Below are 26,121 nucleotides of genomic sequence, written 5' to 3'. Positions count from 1 at the left end.
TTCTTTGACTGTCATCTGGGCGATTTCCAGCGCAGGTAACCCCAATTATGGTCTCTTTATGAACCCGCTGAAGGGAAATAGTCAAATTAAGCGTGTTCTATTGTCTTATTTACTTACTATGGCAAAAAATGGCAAATCTGGAGTCTGGAGATTGTGGGGACCCGGAAACTCCGCTCTGACTGGTAGAAAGCTTCATTGCACGTCAAAGACTTGTCATTTGTAATTGTCATAGGTTTAAAAACTACAGTACTGTACAAACCTCTTAAGTATTGGTCCTTTATTAGGAATGGCCCTGATATTGACAAAACATTTTAATCGGCTATGTGAAAACCAAAATAAATCGGTTCACTTTAAATGTTTTCTGACATTTGATGACTACCGATACATAGATTTTTGCCTCTATGCATATTTGGCTTCAGCCTCTGCATTTTATTGTATTTAATTAAATTTGATTCTATTTTATTTAAAGATGAATGTGCATAATTGTTTATTGTACAAACTTTTCAAATAAATGATGGCTCATTAAATTTAAATCTGTTTTTTGACTACATTTTGATTAAAAAAATGATAGCTGGCTTTGGAGGGAGATGCTAAAGTCAAGCCTGATTGGTCTACGTACATCAGGGCTCTCACACTGCAAAAACTCAAAATCTTACCAGGAATATTTGTCTTATTTCTAGTTAAAATGTCAAAAAATCTCATTACACTTAAAACAAGAGTCATTGCCAGAAAAACAACTTGTTATTTGACAATTTTCACTTGAAATAAGTAGAAAAATCTGCCAGTGGGACAAGATTTATCTTCTTATTACAAGCAAAAGAATGTTGTTCCACTGGCAGATTTTTATACTTATTTTAAGTGAAAATCTACTTGAAACAGGTGAAAATTGTTGTTTTTTCCAGTGATGAGTCTTGTTTTAAGTGTAATGAGATTTAATTTTACTAAAAATGAGACATTTTAACTAGAAATAAGACAAATATTCAAGTTTGCTTGGAGTGAGATATTTTTTTTGGGAAGGCGGGGCACAGGCGGATGAATGTTTACCTCCCAGTATCAACCCGGCTTCTTCAGAGCTGCTTCAACTCATTTAACTCTGTCAAATACACTTATTTATTCCATAACAAAGGAACACACAGTAGTGGCCACTGTCTTTTTACAATACGCATGCTATAATTTGTCTTAGTGATGTATAATAATAATAATAATAATAATAATAATAATAATAATAATAATAATAATAATAATAATAATAATAATTAAAGTTGCAAGCAGCGATGAACGGTCCTCCACCCTTGTGCACGTTCAGGCTGCAGTGGACGCTTGTATGACTTGATGTAGATTCTTCAGAACTGGACATTTAGTGGATGAAACCACCCACGACTCTCTATATCAAACCATTCAAAAGTTATGGCAGAAAATAGGGACTATCAAATATTGACCAATCAGAAGAAGGGGCGGGGATAATTTGCACCAATTATGTTCAAGGACTCAATACTGAGTCTGATGACACCACCCACGAGTCTTTAGATCAAACCATTCAAAAGTTATGGCAGAATGGTGAAGATGAAGGGGGGGGCGCGCTTTTTGGCGTCTATCGTCGCCACGGTAACGCTTTTGACTGAGAAAAGTAATGCCCATCTTCAAGGGATGGAGACGCACATTTTGATGTATAACACACCTGGGTGCACGTTACGGTTCGGGCCGTATTAACTGCTGAAGAAATGGCACAAATTGCGCCAAAATGACACGATTAATTCAAAATGGACGACTTCCTGTTGGGTTTCGGCCATGGCACCAAGAGACTTTTCTTTAAGTTGTGACATGATACAGGTGTGTACCGATTTTCGTGCATGTACGTCAAACCGTATTGTGGGGCTTGAGGCACAAAGTTTTCTAGGGGGCGCTGTTGAGCCATTAGGCCACGCCCATTAAGGCAAACCATTAAATATCACATTTTTCGCCAGGCCTGGCTTGCATGCAAAATTTGGTGACTTTTGGGGCACGTTTAGGGGGAAAAAAGGCCCTCATTTCGTTGGAAGAAGAAAAAAAAAAAAAACGAAAAAAACTCTTACAAATACAATAGGGTCTTCGCACTGTCAGTGCTCGGGCCCTAAATATAATAAGCAAAACAATTGCAAAAACAAACGTCAGTTGTTGAGTCAAAGTCTTGGGTGTGGGAGGAGTTCAGTGATGCTTGGAAAGTGACTTTATGTTGGGAGTGAGAGGATTCTTGGAAATTGTCAGTCAGCTCCAGTGAGGACAGCAGCGCCTCATCAATACTGTGTATGATATAATAAAGGACAGGTGCAGTTAATCTTGACTTATTAGCTGGTGGAGGAATAGTCCAAGGATCTTCTCAGTCTGTCCAAGATGTCTTCCAAAAAGGAAGCTGCGTTGTAGCACCCTATAATGTAATCATTTCCTGAAAATGTAATAACGCCTGAAAATGTAATATATTTTGCACTTAACTCATTTGAAAATGTAATAAAATCCAATAATGTAATAACTGATATTGTAATAACATTTTTACCGATGTAATACCTAAATGTAATACCTTATTACATTATTGGGAATTTATTACATTTTTAGGTGGGTCTTTTTTTTCAAAACTGATAATGTAATACTTGACAAATAATGATATACATATATGTTCATTTTCAGTCTAGAGTTCTACATTTTGTGTTTTAAGTATCTAAGAATGTTATATACGCTGGATTTGAAACATAATAATGACTATTGGGTTAAATTGCAGACTTTGAGTACCATGTAATAAATTACCAATAATGTAATAAGGTATTACATTATTGATAAAAGTGTTATTACAATATCCGTCAGGCTATTTTATTACATTATTGGTGAAGTTATTACTTTATTGGGTTTTATTACATTTTCGATTGAGTTAAGTGCAAATTTTATTAAATCTTTCAGGCGTTATTAGATTTCCAGGAAATTATTACATTATAGGGTGGAAATTATTACATTTTCAGGAAATTATTACATTATAGGGTGTAAATTATTACATTATAGGGTGTAAATTATTACATTATAGGGTGTAAATTATTACATTATAGGGTGCTACATGCGTCACAGAGGACTCTGTGGCGACAGGGCTCTGGGGATGAATTAAGTCTGACCTGAGTTCCTAAAGACGCTGGAATTTTTGGGGCTGTCTTGGTTGACATTCCTCTGCAACATAGTGTGGACATGGCAGATACTTCCTTTTTGCAGTAGTGGACAGGGATGGAGTTTCCCCTTTTCAAGAAGGGGCACTGGAGAGTGTCTTCCAGTCAGTGTTGGGACTAACGCGTTATTTAGTAACGTGTTACAGTAACGCCGTTAGTTTTGCGGTAACTAATACTCTAACGCATTACTTTTTAAATTCAGTAACACAGTTACCGTTACCAAACGGTGCGTTACTCCGTTATTTCTGGCTACAGTGAAGCTTTTTTCCCCACACGCGGAGACCGGAGGAAACGGAGTGTGTTTATTCAAAAACATGACGGTCATGAGCCAAGAGAAGGCGAGTTTCCCAACGTGGAGATATTGTCATTACAGTAATCCCTGGTTTTTCTCAGGGGTTACGTTCCAAAAAGAACCCGTGATAAGTGAAATATCCGCTAAGTAGCAACCTTTTTTTTTTTTACAATTATGATAAAAGGCTTCAAATTGCAGAGATCAGCACCGCCTCGCACGTATTCCACTGCTCTTCTGAGCCGCTGCATCCCGACTCTGTAGCGTCTTTTTCTCCTAAAACCGCGGTGCAGGAGTGTTTTTACCAGAGAAGAAAATAGTTATGGGTCGTTGTTGTCGCTCTTTTTTCTTCTTATTACGACATGCCACCATGGATTATATCTGAGACTGTAATGAACGATTCATCAAAGGCTCCCGCTCTTCAGCTGCTGCTGAAGCTCATTGGCCGTTCTCAGCATTTAGCAGATTTCAGTGATGTGAATGCAAATGAATTGAAACTGTCAAGTTGATCAAAAGTTTGTATTATTCTCCATACAGTACCTGCTGAAATGAAGGCTAGAGGGGCGTTAATGGGAGCATTTAATATAATGGTTTTTAACTAAAAAGCTACTTTTCATAGTAACTCATTACTTTTTGGTCTAAGTAACTGAGTTACTAACTGCGTTACTTTTTAATGAAGTAACTAGTAACAGTAACTAGTTACTATTTTTCAGTAACTAGCACAACAAACTTCTCAGCATCCCTGGTCATTTCTGTGCAGACATTCTGGATAGGAGAGTGTGATGGAAAGTTGAACCTCCGATTGAGGAGCATAATGTGGGTTTCTGGCACAGAATGCTGGACCTGTTTTACACCCCCAGTAGAAAATTTGTGACCGAAACCGAAAATAATAATAAACACTTGGCCGAAAACCGAATAATACCGAACAATAGTTCTTCGCAGTTTTTCATTTATTTTGCCAATTTTTTCACCATTGCATAAATCAAATAAATGTGCAGTGAAAAGCCCGCCAGTCACAATTTGTCTTACTGTACTTATTGTGTTTTTTATCATAATCCTTTTTCATTTTCTCTCGTTCAAATCCAGTTAATCGGGTTGTGGTGGGGCAGATCTCCGCAATCTGAAGCCTTGTATAATAATTGTATAAATCTGGGTTATTTTCTTGGAGGATCTGGTCATATCAGACAGTGAGTTTTCTCCACCGCGTCGGTAGTACGACCTTTTCTCTGCTGTGTGTCCCGTCACCGTCTCCATCACCAGCGGTTTCCCAAATCCAACTCAGCCTGGATCATTTCTCGTGTCCTCGGCTTTTTCCCACATCCAAGTAAAAATCTGAGATGTTGACATGTTTGCTGCCTTTAACACTGCGTTTACAACCCCTCACTCCAGGCTGTTCGCTGTTTTATTGCGACATCACACGCTGTTATTGATTGTTCGTTTTTTTCCCCACTTATTCCACCGAACACCAAAAGTGTTTTTTTTGTCATTTTCGGCCGAACAATTTCGGTTACCGAACATTCGTTTTTTTTTTTTTTACATGTACAAAAAAATAAATAAAATAAATCCTTTTAAAGAAACCAAAAAATACGAATGTGAGTATGTATTTGATAATACAACATACAGTAACTAGAGGTGGCAAAGACGTTTGTACTGTATTGCATATTTAATCATTAAAAAATGAAAAAAAACAACAACTTTAAAACAGTTTGAATAAATTACAACCAAAGTCTTTTTAAAATGGCAAGTATTTTCTAGAAAACTAAAACCTGTCCAATAAAACTTGAGTTGCCAGGCCTTGAGGAAGCTAGAAACATCAAATACAACTGTCTAAGAGCTTAATAGCTTTATCTGCAATGCTAATTGTCCTCAAATCATATGTATGTAATGGAGCACATTTTAGACAATAAATTATCAGATCAACATTTTATGAATAAAAAAAATATTCTGCCTAAAAGGGTTCTTAAAAGAATGAATATGATCACAATATAATTCTTTTCCTGATTGTAGCCGAAGCCCTCCAGTGTTTGACCTGCACGGATACAGGATGTTTAACCACAATACAAAAGAACTGCTCAAGGATGTGCATTACCGCTTCCATTCGAGGTACTGTACGCCTCTCCTCATGTCATTTCTTTTATTTTAAAGTGAAATATAATCCATGTGCCATTGAGTAAAGTGTGCTTTGCATCTACATGAACAAACTGCACTCTGACTTTGCAGCCATTTCATCTGGAACACCAGTAACACAAATCTACAAGGACTGTTCACCACCCTCCCTTTGCAAAAGCCCCGGCAATCAGACGTTTTCAGTCAACTTGGGTTTGTCAAGTGCTCTTGCATCTGCTCAGTGCTGCGACACAGATGACTGCAACTCTCACACTCTACCTTGTAAGTAAAAGTGTAAGCTAATCTGTGAAGAAAAGAAACATCATATGCATTAAAAACAACATAAACTACGACGGATTATTAGGGCCAAACTAAGACAAAAAAAATTGGGAAATAACGAGAATAAGGTTGTAAAATTACGAGAATAAAGTCATAGCCTAATGTTAAGAGAATAAAGTCGTAATATTACGAGAATAAAGTTGTACAATTACAAGATTAAAGTCATATTGTTGCGAGAATAAAGTCGTAATATTATGACTTTATTCTCGTAGTATTACGACTTTATTCTTGTAACATTATGCTATGACTTTATTCTCGTAATTTTACGACTTTATTCTCGTAATTTTACGACTTTATTCTCGTAATTTCCAATTTTTTTTGTCTTAGTTTGGCCCTAATACTCCGTCGTAATAAACAACATTTTGACATTGCAGGATGTTGTTTTCTCTCTCCCAATACGTTATTTGTTTGTTTTTTGCATTTCAGTCCCTTCTGCTCTTCGGACAGTTAACGGCCTGAATTGTGTGGTTTGTAACCCCGATACCTCTGAATGCACTGATTTACAGTGTTCAGGAGAGGAGAGTAACTGCTTCCAAGCAACTTGTAAGTTTTTAACGTGTACCTATAGATACATACCAAATTTAAATCGACTGTTAACCATCTATAATAATCAATAAAATAAATAAAAAAATTAGAACTACTATTTTAATTATTTGTACATTTTACTCAAGGTTAATGGTAGATCAGGAATTCAATTTTTCTATATTTAAAGAACATTTCTATATTTCTATATTGACTGATGAATAAAGGAATAGTGATAGACATCGATATTATTGTGCAAGTTTTTTTCTTCAGTATGTTTAGAGAGACTTGGAAAGTTGAAGACACCTCCACTCAAATAGAAAATGAATAATATAATAGTAAAAAATCCTGATGTATTCTCTTAAATGCACTACACCTATGACCCTGCAAAAAGACGGGCATGTTAAAGAACTAAATGGATTTTTAAAAATTATGAAAGATAGTTATGTAATTTGAATGATAGAATAAGTGTGTATGTGTGTGTATGTGCAGGTGGGGGGGGGGGGGGGGGGGGGGGGGGGGGGGGTTGGGGGGTAACATGGAAAGGCATTATTGCAAATAACTGTTATTTTTTTATATGAAGTGTACATTTAAAGAAAGCGATTTTATCCCCAGTGAATAATGGGACATCATCCTATCAAGCATTGGGCTGCATATCTCCAAATTCATGTGAAGCTGCGAAAGAACTGAATTCTTTGCCTTTCATGTCAAATGTTGGAACAGTCACTAGCGGACCGAACTGTTGTAGCACGAGTTTGTGTAATGGACCTTTGCCAACTACAACTACTGCTTCACCAACTACAACTACTGCTGCACCAACTACAACTACTGCTGCACCAACTACAACTACTGCTGCACCAACTACAACTACTGCTGCACCCACTACAACTACAGCTGCACCAACTACAACTACTGCTGCACCAACTACAACAACAGCCGCTCCAACAACTACCACAGTTGCTCCAACTACAACTACAGCTTCTCCAACAACTACCACAGCAGCTCCAACTACAACTACAGCTTCTCCAACCACAACCACAGTTGCACCAACTACAACTACAGCTTCTCCAACAACTACCAAAGTCGCTCCAACAACTACCACAGCAGCTCCAACTACAACTACAGCTTCTCCAACAACTACCACAGTCGCTCCAACTACAACTACAGCTGCTCCAACAACTACCACAGTTGCTCCGACCACAACCACAGTTGCACCAACTGCAACCACAGTCGCTCCAACTACAACTACTGCTGCACCAACAACAACAACAGCCGCTCCAACAACTACCACAGCAGCTCCAACTACAACAACAGCTTCTCCAACCACAACCGCAGTTGCACCAACTACAACTACTGCTGCACCAACAACTACCACAGTCGCTCCAACTACAACTACAGCTTCTCCAACAACTACAGTTGCACCAACTACAACTACAGCTTCTCCAACAACTACCACAGTCGCTCCAACAACAACTACAGTTGCACCAACTACAACTACAGCTGCACCAACTACAACTACTGATGCTCCAACTGCAACCACAGTCGCTCCAACTACAACTACTGCTGCACCACCAACAACAACAGCCGCTCCAACAACTACCACAGCAGCTCCAACTACAACAACAGCTTCTCCAACCACAACCGCAGTTGCACCAACTACAACTACTGCTGCTCCAACCACAAACACAGTCGCTCCAACTACAACTACAGCTTCTCCAACCACAACAACAGCAGCTAAAACAACAACAACAGCAGCTCCAACAACAACCACAGTTGCACCAACTACAACTACTGCTGCACCAACAACTACCACAGTCACTCCAACTACAACTACAGCTTCTCCAACAACTACAGTTGCACCAACTACAACTACAGCTTCTCCAACAACTACCACAGTCGCTCCAACAACAACTACAGTTGCACCAACTACAACTACAGCTGCTCCAACCACAACCACAGTCGCTCCAACTACAACTACAGCTTCTCCAACAACTACCACAGTCGCTCCAACAACAACTACAGTTGCACCAACTACAACCACAGCTGCTCCAACAACTACCACAGTCGCTCCAACTACAACCACAGCAGCTCCAACTACAACTACAGCTTCTCCAACAACTACCACAGTCGCTCCAACTACAACCACAGCAGCTCCAACTACAACTACAGCTTCTCCAACTACAACTACAGCTGCTCCAACAACTACCACAGCAGCTCCAACTACAACTACATTTGCACCAACTACAACTACTGCTGTACCAACTACAACTAATGCTGCACCAACTACAACTACTGGTGCACCAACTACAACCACAGTCGCTCCAACTACAACTACAGCTTCTCCAACCACAACAACAGCCGCTCCAACAACTACCACAGCAGCTCCAACTACAACTACAGCTTCTCCAACCACAACTACTGGTGCACCAACTACAACTACTGCTGCTCCAACCACAACCACAGTCGCTCCAACTACAACTACAGCTTCTCCAACCACAACAACAGCCGCTCCAACAACTACCACAGCAGCTCCAACTACAACTACTGCTGCAACAACAACTACCACAGTCGCTCCAACTACAACTACAGCTTCTCCAACAACTACCACAGTCGCTACAACAACAACTACAGTTTCACCAACTACAACTACTGATGCTCCAACCACAACCAAAGTCGCTCCAACTACAACTACAGCTTCTCCAACAACTACAGTTGCACCAACTACAACTACAGCTTCTCCAACAACTACCACAGTCGCTCCAACAACAACTACAGTTGCACCAACTACAACTACAGCTGCTCCAACCACAACCACAGTCGCTCCAACTACAACTACAGCTTCTCCAACAACTACCACAGTCGCTCCAACAACAACTACAGTTTCACCAACTACTGATGCTCCAACCACAACCACAGTCGCTCCAACAACAACTACAGTTGCACCAACTACAACTACAGCTGCTCCAACTACAACCACAGCTGCACCAACTATAACTACTGATGCTCCAACCACAACCACAGTCGCTCCAACTACAACTACAGCTTCTCCAACAACTACAGTTGCACCAACTACAACTACAGCTTCTCCAACAACTACCACAGTTGCTCCAACAACAACTACAGTTGCACCAACTACAACTACAGCTGCTCCAACCACAACCACAGTCGCTCCAACTACAACTACAGCTTCTCCAACAACTACAGTTGCACCAACTACAACCACAGCTGCTCCAACAACTACCACAGTCGCTCCAACTACAACCACAGCAGCTCCAACTACAACTACAGCTTCTCCAACAACTACCACAGTCGCTCCAACTACAACCACAGCAGCTCCAACTACAACTACAGCTTCTCCAACTACAACTACAGCTGCTCCAACAACTACCACAGCAGCTCCGACTACAACTACATTTGCACCAACTACAACCACAGTCGCTCCAACTACAACCACAGCAGCTCCAACTACAACTACAGCTTCTCCAACAACTACCACAGTCGCTCCAACTACAACCACAGCAGCTCCAACTACAACTACAGCTTCTCCAACCACATCCACAGCTTCTCCAACAACTACCACAGCAGCTCCAACTACAACTACAGTTGCACCAACTACAACTACTGCTGTACCAACTACAACTACTGCTGTACCAACTACAACTACTGCTGCACCAACTACAACCACAGTCGCTCCAACAACTACCACAGCAGCTCCAACTACAACTACAGTTGCACCAACTACAACTACTGCTGTACCAACTACAACTACTGCTGCTCCAACCACAACCACAGTCGCTCCAACTACAACTACAGCTTCTCCAACCACAACAACAGCAGCTCCAACAACAACAACAGCCGCTCCAACAACTACCACAGCAGCTCCAACTACAACTACAGCTTCTCCAACCACAACTACTGGTGCACCAACTACAACTACTGCTGCTCCAACCACAACCACAGTCGCTCCAACTACAACTACAGCTTCTTCAACCACAACAACAGCCGCTCCAACAACTACCACAGCAGCTCCAACTACAACTACAGCTTCTTCAACAACAACAACAGCAGCTCCAACAACAACCACAGTTGCACCAACTACAACTATTGCTGCACCAACTACAACTACTGCTGCACCAACAACTACCACAGTCGCTCCAACTACAACTACAGCTTCTCCAACAACTACCACAGTCGCTCCAACAACAACTACAGTTGCACCAACTACAACTACAGCTGCTCCAACTACAACCACAGCTGCACCAACTACAACTACTGATGCTCCAACCACAACCACAGCCGCTCCAACTACAACTACAGCTTCTCCAACAACTACAGTTGCACCAACTACAACCACAGTCGCTCCAATAACAACCACAGTCGCTCCAACTACAACTACAGCTTCTCCAACAACTACCACAGTCGCTCCAACAACAACAGTTTCACCAACTACAACTACAGCTGCTCCAACCACAACCACAGTCGCTCCAACTACAACTACAGCTTCTCCAACAACTACAGTTGCACCAACTACAACTACAGCTTCTCCAACAACTACCACAGTCGCTCCAACAACAACTACAGTTGCACCAACTACAACTACAGCTGCTCCAACCACAACCACAGTCGCTCCAACTACAACTACAGCTTCTCCAACAACTACCACAGTCGCTCCAACTACAACCACAGCAGCTCCAACTACAACTACAGCTTCTCCAACTACAACTACAGCTGCTCCAACAACTACCACAGCAGCTCCAACTACAACTACATTTGCACCAACTAAAACCACAGTCGCTCCAACAACAACTACAGTTGCACCAACCACATCCACAGTTGCTCCAACAACTACCACAGCAGCTCCAACTACAACTACAGTTGCACCAACTACAACTACTGCTGTACCAACTACAACTACTGCTGCACCAACTACAACTACTGGTGCACCAACTACAACCACAGTTGCACCAACTACAACTACAGCTTCTCCAACAACTACCACAATTGCATCAACAACAGCCGCTCCAACAACTACCACAGCAGCTCCAACAACTACCACAGTCGCTCCAACTACAACTACAGCTTCTCCAACCACAAACACAGTCGCTCCAACAACAACTACTGCTGAACCAACTACAACCACAGCTGCTCCAACTACAACTACAGCTTCTCCAACAACTACCACAGTCGCTCCAACTACAACTACAGCTTCTCCAACCACAACAACAGCTGCTCCAACAACTACCACAGTCGCTCCAAATACAACTACAGCTTCTCCAACTACAACTACAGCTGCTCCAACCACAACCACAGCAGCTCCAACAACAACCACAGTCGCTCCAACAACAACTACAGTTGCATCAACCACAACAACAGCTGCTCCAACAATTACAGTTGCACCAACTACAACCACAGCTGCTCCAACAACTACCACAGTCGCTCCAACTACAACCACAGCCGCTCCAACAACTACCACAGTCGCCCCAACAACTACCACAGCATCTCCAACAACTACCACAGTCGCTCCAACTACAACTACAGCATCTCCAACAACTACAACAGCCGCTCCAACTACAACTACAGCTTCTCCAACAACTACCACAGTCGCTCCAACTACAACTACAGCTTCTCCAACAACTACAACAGCCACTCCAACTACAACAACAGCTGCTCCAACAACTACCACAGTCTCTCCAAATACAACTACAGCTTCTCTAACTACAACTACAGCTGCTCCAACCACAACCACAGCAGCTCCAACAACAACCACAGTCGCTCCAACTACAACTACAGCTTCTCCAACAACTACCACAGTCGCTCCAACAACAACTACAGTTGCACCAACTACAACTACAGCTTCTCCAACAACTACTACAGCTTCTCCAACAACTACCACAGCAGCTCCAACAACTACAGTTGCACCAACTACAACCACAGTCGCTCCAACAACTACCATAGCAGCTCCAACTACAACTACAGCATCTCCAACAACTACCACAGCAGCTCCAACTACAACTACAGCTTCTCCAACTACAACTACAGCTGCTCCAACTACAACTACAGCTGCTCCAACCACATCCACAGTTGCACCAACTACAACCACAGTTGGACCAACTACAACTACTGCTGCTCCAACTACAACTACAGTTGCACCAACTACAACTACTGCTGCACCAACTACAACTACAGCTGCTCCAACCACATCCACAGTTGCACCAACTACAACTACAGCTTCTCCAACAACTACCACAGTCGCTCCAACTACAACTACAGCTTCTCCAACTACAACTACTGCTGCTCCAACCACAACCACTGCTGCTCCAACAACTACCACAGTCGCTCCAACTACAACTACAGCTTCTCCAACCACAACCACAGTTGCACCAACTACAACTACAGCAGCACCAACTACAACTACTGCTGCACCAACCACAACTACTGGTGCTCCAACCACAACCACAGCAGCTCCAACAACTACCACAGTCGCTCCAACAACTACCACAGCAGCTCCAACTACAACCACAGTTGCTCCAACCACAACAACAGCCGCTCCAACAACAACCACAGTTGCACCAACTACAACTATTGCTGCACCAATCACAACTACAGCAGCACCAACTACAACTACTGCTGCACCAACTACAACTACTGGTGCACCAACTACAACTACAGCTTCTCCAACAACTACCACAGTCGCTCCAACAACAACTACAGTTGCACCAACTACAACCACTGCTGCTCCAACTACAACCACAGTGGCTCCAACCACAACAACAGCTGCTCCACCAACTACAGCTTCTCCAACAACTACCACAGCAGCTCCAACCACAACAACAGCTGCTCCAACAACTACAGTTGCACCAACTACAACCACAGCCGCTCCAACAACTACCACAGTCGCTCCAACAACTACCACAGCAGCTCCAACTACAACCACAGTTGCTCCAACCACAACAACAGCTGCTCCACCAACTACAGTTGCACGAACTACAACCACAGCCACTCCAACAACTACCACAGCAGCTCCAACCACAACCACAGTTGCACCAACTACAACTACAGCAGCACCAACTACAACTACTGCTGCACCAACCACAACTACTGGTGCACCAACTACAACTACTGCTGCACCAACTACAACTACTGCTGCACCAACAACTACCACAGTCGCTCCAACTACAACTACAGCTTCTCCAACAACTACCACAGTCGCTCCAACTACAACCACAGCAGCTCCAAGTACAACTACAGCTTCTACAACTACAGCTGCTCCAACAACTACCACAGCCGCTCCAACAACTACCACAGCAGCTCCAACTACAACTACAGTTGCACCAACTACAACCACAGTCGCTCCAACTACAACTACAGTTGCACCATCTACAACTACTGCTGCACCAACTACAACTACAGCTGCTCCAACAACTACCACAGTTGCTCTAACAACAACTACAGCTTCTCCAACAACTACCACAGTCGCCTCAACAACAACTACAGTCGCTCCAAAAACTACCACAGCAGCTCCAACAACAACTACAGCTTCTCCAACTACAACTACAGCTGCTCCAACAACAACCACAGTCGCTCCAACTACAACTACAGCTGCTCCAAAAACTACAGTTGCACCAACTACAACTACTGCTGCACCAACTACAACTACTGCTGCACCAACAACTACCACAGTCGCTCCAACTACAACTACAGCTTCTCCAACAACTACCACAGCAGCTCCAACCACAACCACTGCTGCTCCAACAACTACCACAGTTGCTCCAACTACAACTACAGCTTCTCCAACCACAACCACAGTTGCACCAACAACTACAGTTGCACCAACTACAACCACAGCCGCTCCAACAACAACTACAGTCGCTCCAACTACAACCACAGCAGCTCCAACTACAACTACAGCTTCTCCAACCACATCCACAGTTGCACCAACTACAACTACAGCAGCACCAACTACAACTACTGGTGCACCAACTACAACTACTGCTGCACCAACTACAACTACTGCTGCACCAACAACTACCACAGTCGCTCCAACTACAACTACAGCTTCTCCAACAACTACCACAGTCGCTCCAACTACAACCACAGCAGCTCCAACTACAACTACAGCTTCTCCAACCACATCCACAGTTGCACCAACTACAACTACAGCAGCACCAACTACAACTACTGGTGCACCAACTACAACTACTGCTGCACCAACTACAACTACTGCTGCACCAACAACTACCACAGTCGCTCCAACTACAACTACAGCTTCTCCAACCACATCCACAGTTGCACCAACTACAACCACAGTCGCTCCAACTACAACTACAGTTGCACCAACTACAACTACTGCTGCTCCAACTACAACTACAGTTGCACCAACTACAACTACAGCTTCTCCAACAACTACCACAGTTGCTCCAACCACAACTACAGTCACTCCAAAAACTACCACAGCAGCTCGAACAACTACTACAGTCGCTCCAACTACAACTACAGCTTCTCCAACAACTACCACAGTCGCTCCAACTACAACCACAGCAGCTCCAACTACAACCACAGCAGCTCCAACAACTACCACAGCAGCTCCAACTACAACTACATTTGCACCAACTACAACTACAGTCGCTCCAACAACTACCACAGCAGCTCCAACTACAACTACAGCTTCTCCAACCACAACCACAGTTGCACCAACTACAACTACAGTTGCACCAACTACAACTACTTCTGCACCAACTACAACTACTGCTGCACCAACTACAACTACTGCTGCACCAATTACAACTACTGCTGCACCAACAACTACCACAGTCGCTCCAACTACAACTACAGCTTCTCCAACAACTACCACAGCTTCTCCAACCACAACTACAGCTGCTCCAATATTTACCACAGCAGCTCCAACTACAACTACAGCTTCTCCAACCACAACTACAGTTGCACCAACTACAACCACAGTTGCACCAACTACAACTACAGTTGCACCAACTACAACCACAGTTGCACCAACTACGACTACAGTTGCACCAACTACAACCACAGTTGCACCCACTACAACTACAGTTGCACCAACTACAACCACAGTCGCTCCAACAACTACCACAGTCGCTCCAACTACAACTACAGCTTCTCCAACCACAACAACAGCCGCTCCAACAACTACCACAGTCGCTCCAACAACTACCACAGCAGCTCCAACTACAACTACAGCTTCTCCAACCACAACAACAGCCGCTCCAACTACAACCACAGCAGCTCCAACTACAACTACAGCTTCTCCAACAACTACCACAGCAGCTCCAACTACAACTACAGCTTCTCCAACCACAACCACAGTTGCACCAACTACAACTACTGCTGCACCAACTACAACTACTGCTGCACCAACTACAACTACTGTTGCACCAACTACAACTACTGCTGCACCAACAACTACCACAGTCGCTCCAACTACAACTACAGCTTCTCCAACAACTACCACAGTTGCATCAACAACAACAGCCGCTCCAACTACAACTACAGCTGCTCCAACTACAACCGCAGTTGCTCCAACCACAACTACAGCTTCTCCAACAACTACCACAGTCGCTCCAAATACAACTACAGCTGCTCCAACCACAACCACTGCTGCTCCAACAACTACCACAGTCGCTCCAACTACAACTACAGCTTCTCCAACCACAACCACAGTTGCACCAACTACACCTACAGCAGAACCAACTACAACTACAGCTTCTCCAACAACTACCACAGCTTCTCCAACCACAACTACAGCTGCTCCAATATTTACCACAGCAGCTCCAACTACAACTACAGCTTCTCCAACCACAACTACAGTTGCACCAACTACAACCACAGTTGCACCAACTACAACTACAGTTGCACCAACTACAACCACAGTTGCACCAACTACGACTACAGTTGCACCAACTACAACCACAGTTGCACCCACTACAACTACAGTTGCACCAACTACAACCACAGTCGCTCCAACAACTACCACAGTCGCTCCAACTACAACTACAGTTTCTCCAACCACAACAACAGCCGCTCCAACAACTACCACAGTCGCTCCAACAACTACCACAGCAGCTCCAACTACAACTACAGCTTCTCCAACCACAACAACAGCCGCTCCAACTACAACCACAGCAGCTCCAACTACAACTACAGCTTCTCCAACAACTACCACAGCAGCTCCAACTACAACTACAGCTTCTCCAACCACAACCACAGTTGCACCAACTACAACTACTGCTGCACCAACTACAACTACTGCTGCACCAACTACAACTACTGTTGCACCAACTACAACTACTGCTGCACCAACAACTACCACAGTCGCTCCAACTACAACTACAGCTTCTCCAACAACTACCACAGTTGCATCAACAACAACAGCCGCTCCAACTACAACTACAGCTGCTCCAACTACAGCCGCAGTTGCTCCAACCACAACTACAGCTTCTCCAACAACTACCACAGTCGCTCCAAATACAACTACAGCTGCTCCAACCACAACCACTGCTGCTCCAACAACTACCACAGTCGCTCCAACTACAACTACAGCTTCTCCAACCACAACCACAGTTGCACCAACTACACCTACAGCAGAACCAACTACAACTACTGCTGCACCAACTACAACTACTGGTGCACCAACTACAACTACTGCTGCACCAACAACTACCACAGTCGCTCCAACTACAACTACAGCAGCTCCAACTACAACTACAGCTGCTCCAAGAACTACCACAGTCGCTCCAACTACAACTACAGCTTCTCCAACAACTACCAAAGTCGCTCCAACAACTACCACAGCAGCTCCAACTACAACTACAGCTTCTCCAACTACAACTACAGCTGCTCCAACAACTACCACAGTTGCTCCAACTACAACTACAGCTTCTCCAACAACTACCAAAGTCGCTCCAACAACTACCACAGCAGCTCCAACTACAACTACAGCTTCTCCAACTACAACTACAGCTGCTCCAACAACTACCACAGACGCTCCAACTACAACTACAGCTTCTCCAACAACTACCAAAGTCGCTCCAACAACTACCACAGCAGCTCCAACTACAACTACAGCTTCTCCAACTACAACTACAGCTGCTCCAACAACTACCACAGTTGCTCCAACTACAACTACAGCTTCTCCAACAACTACCACAGCAGCTCCAACTACTGCAGCTCCAACTACAACTACAGCAGCACCAACCACAACTACTGGTGCACCAACTACAACTACTGCTGCTCCAACCACAACCACAGTCGCTCCAAATACAACTACAGCTTCTCCAACAACTACCACAGTCGCTCCAACAACAACTACAGTTGCACAAACTGCAACTACTGCTGCACCAACTACAACTACTGCTGCACCAACAACTACCACAGTCGCTCCAACTACAACTACAGCTTCTCCAATAACTACTACAGTCGGTCCAACAACAACTACAGTTGCACCAACTACAACCACTGCTGCTCCAACTACAACCACAGTTGCTCCAACCACAACTACAGTTTCTCCAACAACTACCACAGCAGCTCCAACCACAACAACAGCTGCTCCAACAACTACAGTTGCACCAACTACAACCACAGCCGCTCCAACAACTACCACAGTCGCTCCAACAACTACCACAGCAGCTCCAACCACAACAACAGCTGCTCCAACAACTACAGTTGCACTAACTACAACTACTGGTGCACCAACTACAACTACTGCTGCACCAACAACTACCACAGCAGCACCAACTACAACTACTGCTGCTCCAACCACAACCACAGTCGCTCCAACTACAACTACAGCTTCTCCAACCACAACAACAGTCGCTCCAACAACTACCACAGCAGCTCCAACTACAACTACAGCTTCTCCAACTACAACTACAGCTGCTCCAACAACTACCACAGTCGCTCCAACTACAACTACAGCTTCTGCAACAACTACTACAGTCGCTCAAACAACAACTACAGTTGCACCAACTACAACCACTGCTGCTCCAACTACAACCACAGTTGCTCCAACCACAACTACAGCTTCTCCAACAACTACAGTTGCACCAACTACAACCACAGCCGCTCCAACAACTACCACAGCAGCTCCAACTACAACTACAGCTTCTCCAACCACAACCACAGTTGCACCAACTACAACTACAGCAGCACCAACTACAACTACTGCTGCACCAACCACAACTACTGGTGCACCAACTACAACTACTGCTGCACCAACCACAACTACAGTTGCACCAACTACAACCACTGCTGCTCCAACTACAACCACAGTTGCTCCAACCACAACTACAGCTTCTCCAACAACTACCACAGCAGCTCCAACCACAACAACAGCTGCTCCAACAACTACAGTTGCACCAACTACAACCACAGTCGCTCCAACTACAACTACAGTTGCACCAACTACAACTACTGCTGCTCCAACTACAACTACAGTTGCACCAACTACAACTACAGCTTCTCCAACAACAACCACAGTCGCTCCAACAACTACCACAGTAGCTCCAACTACAACTACAGCTTCTCCAACTACAACTACAGCTGCTCCAACCACAACCACAGTTGCACCAACTACAACTACAGCAGCACCAACTACAACTACTGCTGCACCAACCACAACTACAGCTTCTCCAACAACTACCACAGCAGCTCCAACTACAACCACAGCAGCTCCAACTACAACTACAGCTTCTCCAACTACAACTACAGCTGCTCCAACAACTACCACAGCCGCTCCAATAACTACCACAGCAGCTCCAACTACAACTACAGTTGCACCAACTACAACGACAGTCTCTCCAACTACAACTACAGTTGCACCAACTACAACTACAGCTGCTCCAACTACAACTACAGCTGCTCCAACCACATCCACAGTTGCACCAACTACAACCACAGTCGCTCCAACTACAACTACAGTTGCACCAACTACAACTACTGCTGCTCCAACTACAACTACAGTTGCACCAACTACAACTACTGCTGCACCAACTACAACTACAGCTTCTCCAACAACTACCACAGTTGCTCCAACCACAACTACAGCTTCTCCAACAACTACCACAGTCGCTCCAAACACTACCACAGCAGCTCCAACAACAACTACAGCTTCTCCAACCACAACCACAGTTGCACCAACTACAACTACAGCAGCACCAACTACAACTACTGCTGCACCAACCACAACCACAGTTGCACCAACTACAACTACAGCAGCACCAACTACAACTACTGCTGCACCAACTACAACTACTGCTGCTCCAACCACAACAACAGTCGCTCCAACAACTACCACAGCAGCTCCAACTACAACCACAGTCGCTCCAACTACAACTACAGCTTCTCCAACCACAACAACAGTCGCTCCAACAACTACCACAGCAGCTCCAACTACAACTACAGTTTCTCCAACTACAACTACAGCTGCTCCAACAACAACCACAGTCGCTCCAACTACAACTACAGCTTCTCCAACAACTACCACAGTCGCTCCAACAACAACTACAGTTGCACCAACTACAACCACAGCTGCTCCAACTACAACCACAGCTGCACCAACTACAACCACAGTCGCTCCAACCACAACTACAGCTTCTCCAACAACTACCACAGCAGCTCCAACTACAACCACAGTTGCTCCAACAACAACTACAGTCGCTCCAACAACTACCACAGCAGCTCCAACTACAACTAAAGCTTCTCCAACAACTACCACAGTCGCTCCAACAACAACTACAGCAGCTCCAACTACAACCACAGTTGCTCCAACAACAACTACAGTCGCTCCAACAACAACCACAGTCGCTCCAACTACAACTACAGCTTCTCCAACAACTACCACAGTCGCTCCAACAACAACTACAGTTGCACCAACTACAACCACAGCTGCTCCAACTACAACCACACCTGCATCAACTACAACCACAGTCGCTCCAACCACAACTACAGCTTCTCCAACAACTACCACAGCAGCTCCAACTACAACCACAGTTGCACCAACTACAACTACAGCAGCACCAACTACAACTACTGCTGCACCACCTACAACTACTGCTGCTCCAACAACTACCACAGTCGCTCCAACTACAACTACAGCTTCTCCAACCACAACAACAGCCTCTCCAACAACTACCACAGCCGCTCCAACAACTACCACAGCAGCTCCAACTACAACTACAGTTGCACCAACCACATCCACAGATGCACCAACTACAACCACAGTCGCTCCAACAACTACCACAGCAGCTCCAACTACAACTACAGCTTCTCCAACCACAACCACAGTTGCACCAACTACAACTACAGTTGCACCAACTACAACTACTTCTGCACCAACTACAACTACAGTTGCACCAACTACAACTACTTCTGCACCAACTACAACTACTGCTGCACCAACTACAACTACTGGTGTACCATCTACAACTACTGGTGCACCAACAACAACCACAGCTTCTCCAACCACAACAACAGCCGCTCCAACAACTACCACAGTCGCTCCAACTACAACTACAGCTTCTCCAACCACAACCACAGTTGCACCAACTACAAGTACAGTTGCACCAACTACGACTACAGTTGCACCAACTACAACCACAGTTGCACCAACTACAACTACAGTTGCACCAACTACAACCACAGTTGCACCAACTACAACCACAGTCACTCCAACAACTACCACAGCAGCTCCAACTACAACTACAGCTTCTCCAACCACAACAACAGCCGCTTCAACAACAACCACAGTCGCTCCAACTACAACTACAGCTTCTCCAACCACAACCACAGTTGCACCAACTACAACTACAGTTGCACCAACTACAACTACAGTTGCACCAACTACAACCACAGTTGCACCAACTACAACAGCAGTTGCACCAACTACAACTACAGCTTCTCCAACCACAACCACAGTTGCACAAACTACAACTACAGTTGCACCAACTACAACCACAGTTGCACCAACTACAACCACAGTCGCTCCAACTACAACTACAGCTTCTCCAACCACAACCACAGTTGCACCAACTACAACCACAGTTGCAACAACTACAACTACAGTTGCACCAACTACAACTAGAGCTGCTCCAACAACTACCACAGTCGCTCCAACAACAACTACTGCTGCACCAACAACAACAACAGCCGCTCCAACAACTACCACAGTCGCTCCAACAACTACCACAGCAGCTCCAACTACAACTACAGCTGCACCAACAACAACTACTGCTGCACCAACAACTACCACAGCAGCTCCAACCACAACAACAGCCGCTCCAACTACAACCACAGCAGCTCCAACTACAACTACAGCTTCTCCAACAACTACCACAGCAGCTCCAACTACAACTACAGTTTCTCCAACTACAACTACTGCTGCACAAACTACAACCACAGTTGCACCAACTACAACTACTGATGCACAAACTACAACTACTAGTGCACCAACTACAACTACTGCTGCACCAACAACTACCACAGTCGCTCCAACTACAACTACAGCTTCTCCAACAACTACCACAGCCGCTCCAACCACAACTACAGCTTCTCCAACTACAACTACAGCTGCTCCAACCACAACCACTGCTGCTCCAACAACTACCACAGTCGCTCCAACTACAACTACAGCTTCTCCAACTACAACTATTGCTGCACCAACTACAACTACTGGTGCACCAACTACAACTACTGCTGCACCAACAACTACCACAGTCGCTCCAACTACAACTACAGCTTCTCCAACAACTACCACAGTTGCATCAACAACAACAGCTGCTCCAACCACAACCACTGCTGCTCCAACAACTACAGTTGCACCAACTACAACCACAGTCGCTCCAACTACAACTACAGCTTCTCCAACCACAACCACAGTTGCACCAACTACAACTACAGCAGCACCAACTACAACTACAGCTTCTCCAACAACTACCACAGTCGCTCCAACTACAACTACAGCTTCTCCAACCACAACAACATTCGCTCCAACAACTACCACAGCAGCTCCAACTACAACTACAGCTTCTCCAACTACAACTACAGCTGCTCCAACAACTACCACAGCAGCTCCAACTACAACTACAGCTTCTCCAACTACAACTACAGCTGCTCCAACAACTACCACAGTCGCTCCAACTACAACTACAGCGTCTCCAACAACTACCAAAGTCGCTCCAACAACTACCAAAGCAGCTCCAACTACAACTACAGCTTCTCCAACTACAACTACAGCTGCTCCAACAACTACCACAGTCGCTCCAACTACAACTACAGCTTCTCCAACTACAACTACAGCTGCTCCAACCACAACCACTGCTGCTCCAACAACTACCACAGTCGCTCCAACTACAACTACAGCTTCTCCAACTACAACTATTGCTGCACCAACTACAACTACTGGTGCACCAACTACAACTACTGCTGCACCAACAACTACCACAGTCGCTCCAACTACAACTACAGCTTCTCCAACAACTACCACAGTTGCATCAACAACAACAGCTGCTCCAACCACAACCACTGCTGCTCCAACAACTACAGTTGCACCAACTACAACCACAGTCGCTCCAACTACAACTACAGCTTCTCCAACCACAACCACAGTTGCACCAACTACAGCAGCACCAACTACAACTACAGCTTCTCCAACAACTACCACAGTCGCTCCAACTACAACTACTGCTGCTCCAACCACAACCACAGTCGCTCCAACTACAACTACAGCTTCTCCAACCACAACAACAGTCGCTCCAACAACTACCACAGCAGCTCCAACTACAACTACAGCTTCTCCAACTACAACTACAGCTGCTCCAACAACTACCACAGCAGCTCCAACTACAACTACAGCTTCTCCAACTACAACTACAGCTGCTCCAACAACTACCACAGTCGCTCCAACTACAACTACAGCGTCTCCAACAACTACCAAAGTCGCTCCAACAACTACCAAAGCAGCTCCAACTACAACTACAGCTTCTCCAACTACAACTACAGCTGCTCCAACAACTACCACAGTCGCTCCAACTACAACTACAGCCGCTCCAACAACTACCACAGCCGCTCCAACAACTACCACAGCAGCTCCAACTACAGTTGCACCAACTACAACTACAGCTTCTCCAACTACAACTATTGCTGCACCAACTACAACTACTGGTGCACCAACTAAAACTACTGCTGCACCAACAACTACCACAGTCGCTCCAACTACAACTACAGCTTCTCCAACAACTACCACAGTTGCATCAACCACAACAGTTCCACCAACTACAACCACAGCCGCTCCAACAACTACCACAGTCGCTCCAACAACTACCACAGCAGCTCCAACTACAACTACAGCTTCTCCAACCACAACTACTGCTGCACCAACAACTACCACAGTCGCTCCAACTACAACTACAGCTTCTCCAACAACTACCACAGTCGCTCCAACTACAACTACAGCTTCTCCAACAACTACCACAGTCGCTCCAACAACAACTACAGTTGCACCAACTACAACTATTTCTGCACCAACTACAACTACTGCTGCACCAACAACTACCACAGTCGCTCCAACTACAACTACAGCTTCTCCAATAACTACCACAGCAGCTCCAACCACAACAACAGCTGCTCCAACAACTACAGTTGCACCAACTACAACTACTGGTGCACCAACTACAACTACTGCTGCACCAACAACTACCACAGTCGCTCCAACTACAACTACAGCTTCTCCAACCACAACCACAGTTGCACCAACTACAACTACAGCAGCACCAACTACAACTACAGCTTCTCCAACAACTACCACAGTCGCTCCAACTACAACTACAGCTTCTCCAACCACAACCACAGTTGCACCAACTACAACTACAGCAGCACCAACTAAAACTACTGCTGCACCAACCACAACCACAGTTGCACCAACTACAACTACAGCAGCACCAACTACAACTACTGCTGCTCCAACCACAATAACAGCTGCTCCAACAACTACAGTTGCATCAACTACAACTACTGGTGCACCAACTACAACTACTGCTGCACCAACTACAACCACAGTTGCTCCAACCACAACTACAGCTTCTCCAACAACTACCACAGCAGCTCCAACCACAACAACAGCTGCTCCAACAACTACAGTTGCACCAAGTACAACCACAGCCGCTCCAACAACTACCACAGTGGCTCCAACAACTACCACAGCAGCTCCAACTACAACCACAGCAGCTCCAACTACAACTACAGCTTCTCCAACCACAACCACAGTTGCACCAACTACAACTACAGCAGCACCAACTACAACTACTACTGCACCAACCACAACTACTGGTGCACCAACTACAACTACTGCTGCACCAACTACAACTACTGCTGCACCAACAACTACCAAAGTCGCTCCAACTACAACTACAGCTTCTCCAACAACTACCACAGTCGCTCCAACTACAACCACAGCAGCTCCAACTACAACTACAGCTTCTCAAACTACAACTACAGCTGCTCCAACAACTACCACAGCCGCTCCAACAACTACCACAGCAGCTCCAACTACAACTACAGTTGCACCAACTACAACCACAGTCGCTCCAACTACAACTACAGTTGCACCAACTACAACTACTGCTGCTCCAACTACAACTACAGTTGCACCAACTACAACTACAGCTGCTCCAACTACAACCACAGTCGCTCCAACTACAACTACAGCTTCTCCAACTACAACTACAGCTGCTCCAACCACAACCACAGTTGCACCAACTACAACTACAGCAGCACCAACTACAACTACTGCTGCACCAACCACAACTACTGGTGCACCAACTACAACTACTGCTGCACCAACTACAACCACAGTCGCTCCAACTACAACCACAGCTGCACCAACTACAACTACTGCTGCTCCAACCACAACAACAGCCGCTCCAACAACTACCACAGCAGCACCAACTACAACTACAGTTTCTCCAACTACAACTACAGCTGCTCCAACAACAACCACAGTCGCTCCAACTACAACAATAGCTTCTCCAACCACAACAACAGCTGCTCCAACAAGTACAGTTGCACCAACTACAACTACTGGTTTACCAACTACAACTACTGCTGCACCAACAACTACCACAGTCGGTCCAACTACAACTACAGCTTCTCCAACAACTACCACAGTCGCTCCAACAACAACTACAGCTTCTCCAACAACTACCACAGCAGCTCCAACCACAACAACAGTTGCTCCAACAACTACAGTTGCACCAACTACAACCACAGCCGCTCCAACAACTACCACAGTTGCTCCAACAACTACCACAGCAGCTCCAACTACAACCACAGCAGCTCCAACTACAACTACAGCTTCTCCAACTACAACTACAGCTGCTCCAACAACTACCACAGCCGCTCCAATAACTACCACAGCAGCTCCAACTACAACTACAGTTGCACCAACTACAACGACAGTCTCTCCAACTACAACTACAGTTGCACCAACTACAACTACAGCTGCTCCAACTACAACTACAGCTGCTCCAACCACATCCACAGTTGCACCAACTACAACCACAGTCGCTCCAACTACATCTACAGTTGCACCAACTACAACTACTGCTGCTCCAACTACAACTACAGTTGCACCAACTACAACTACTGCTGCACCAACTACAACTA

At 45.0% G+C, this 26,121-nt stretch overlaps 1 protein-coding gene across 1 annotated transcript in view; it reads left to right on the top strand.

The window, feature by feature from the left end:
* LOC133456441 (mucin-5AC-like) overlaps positions 1-26,121 on the top strand; it is a gene marked incomplete at its 3' end in the record, with an annotated part of 35,861 nt that overhangs the window by 4,206 nt on the left and 5,534 nt on the right. Inside the window, exons 2-3 of the mRNA XM_061734917.1 lie at positions 18,339-18,917; positions 19,800-20,390. Coding sequence (XP_061590901.1) covers positions 18,339-18,917; positions 19,800-20,390 — 1,170 coding nt within the window. The remainder of the gene's footprint in view (positions 1-18,338; positions 18,918-19,799; positions 20,391-26,121) is intronic.

Source organism: Cololabis saira, chromosome 12 (genome assembly GCF_033807715.1).
Source record: "Cololabis saira isolate AMF1-May2022 chromosome 12, fColSai1.1, whole genome shotgun sequence".
In the NCBI taxonomy this organism is placed as follows: Eukaryota; Metazoa; Chordata; class Actinopteri; order Beloniformes; family Belonidae; genus Cololabis; species Cololabis saira.
This window is presented reverse-complemented; position numbering and strand designations above follow the sequence as displayed.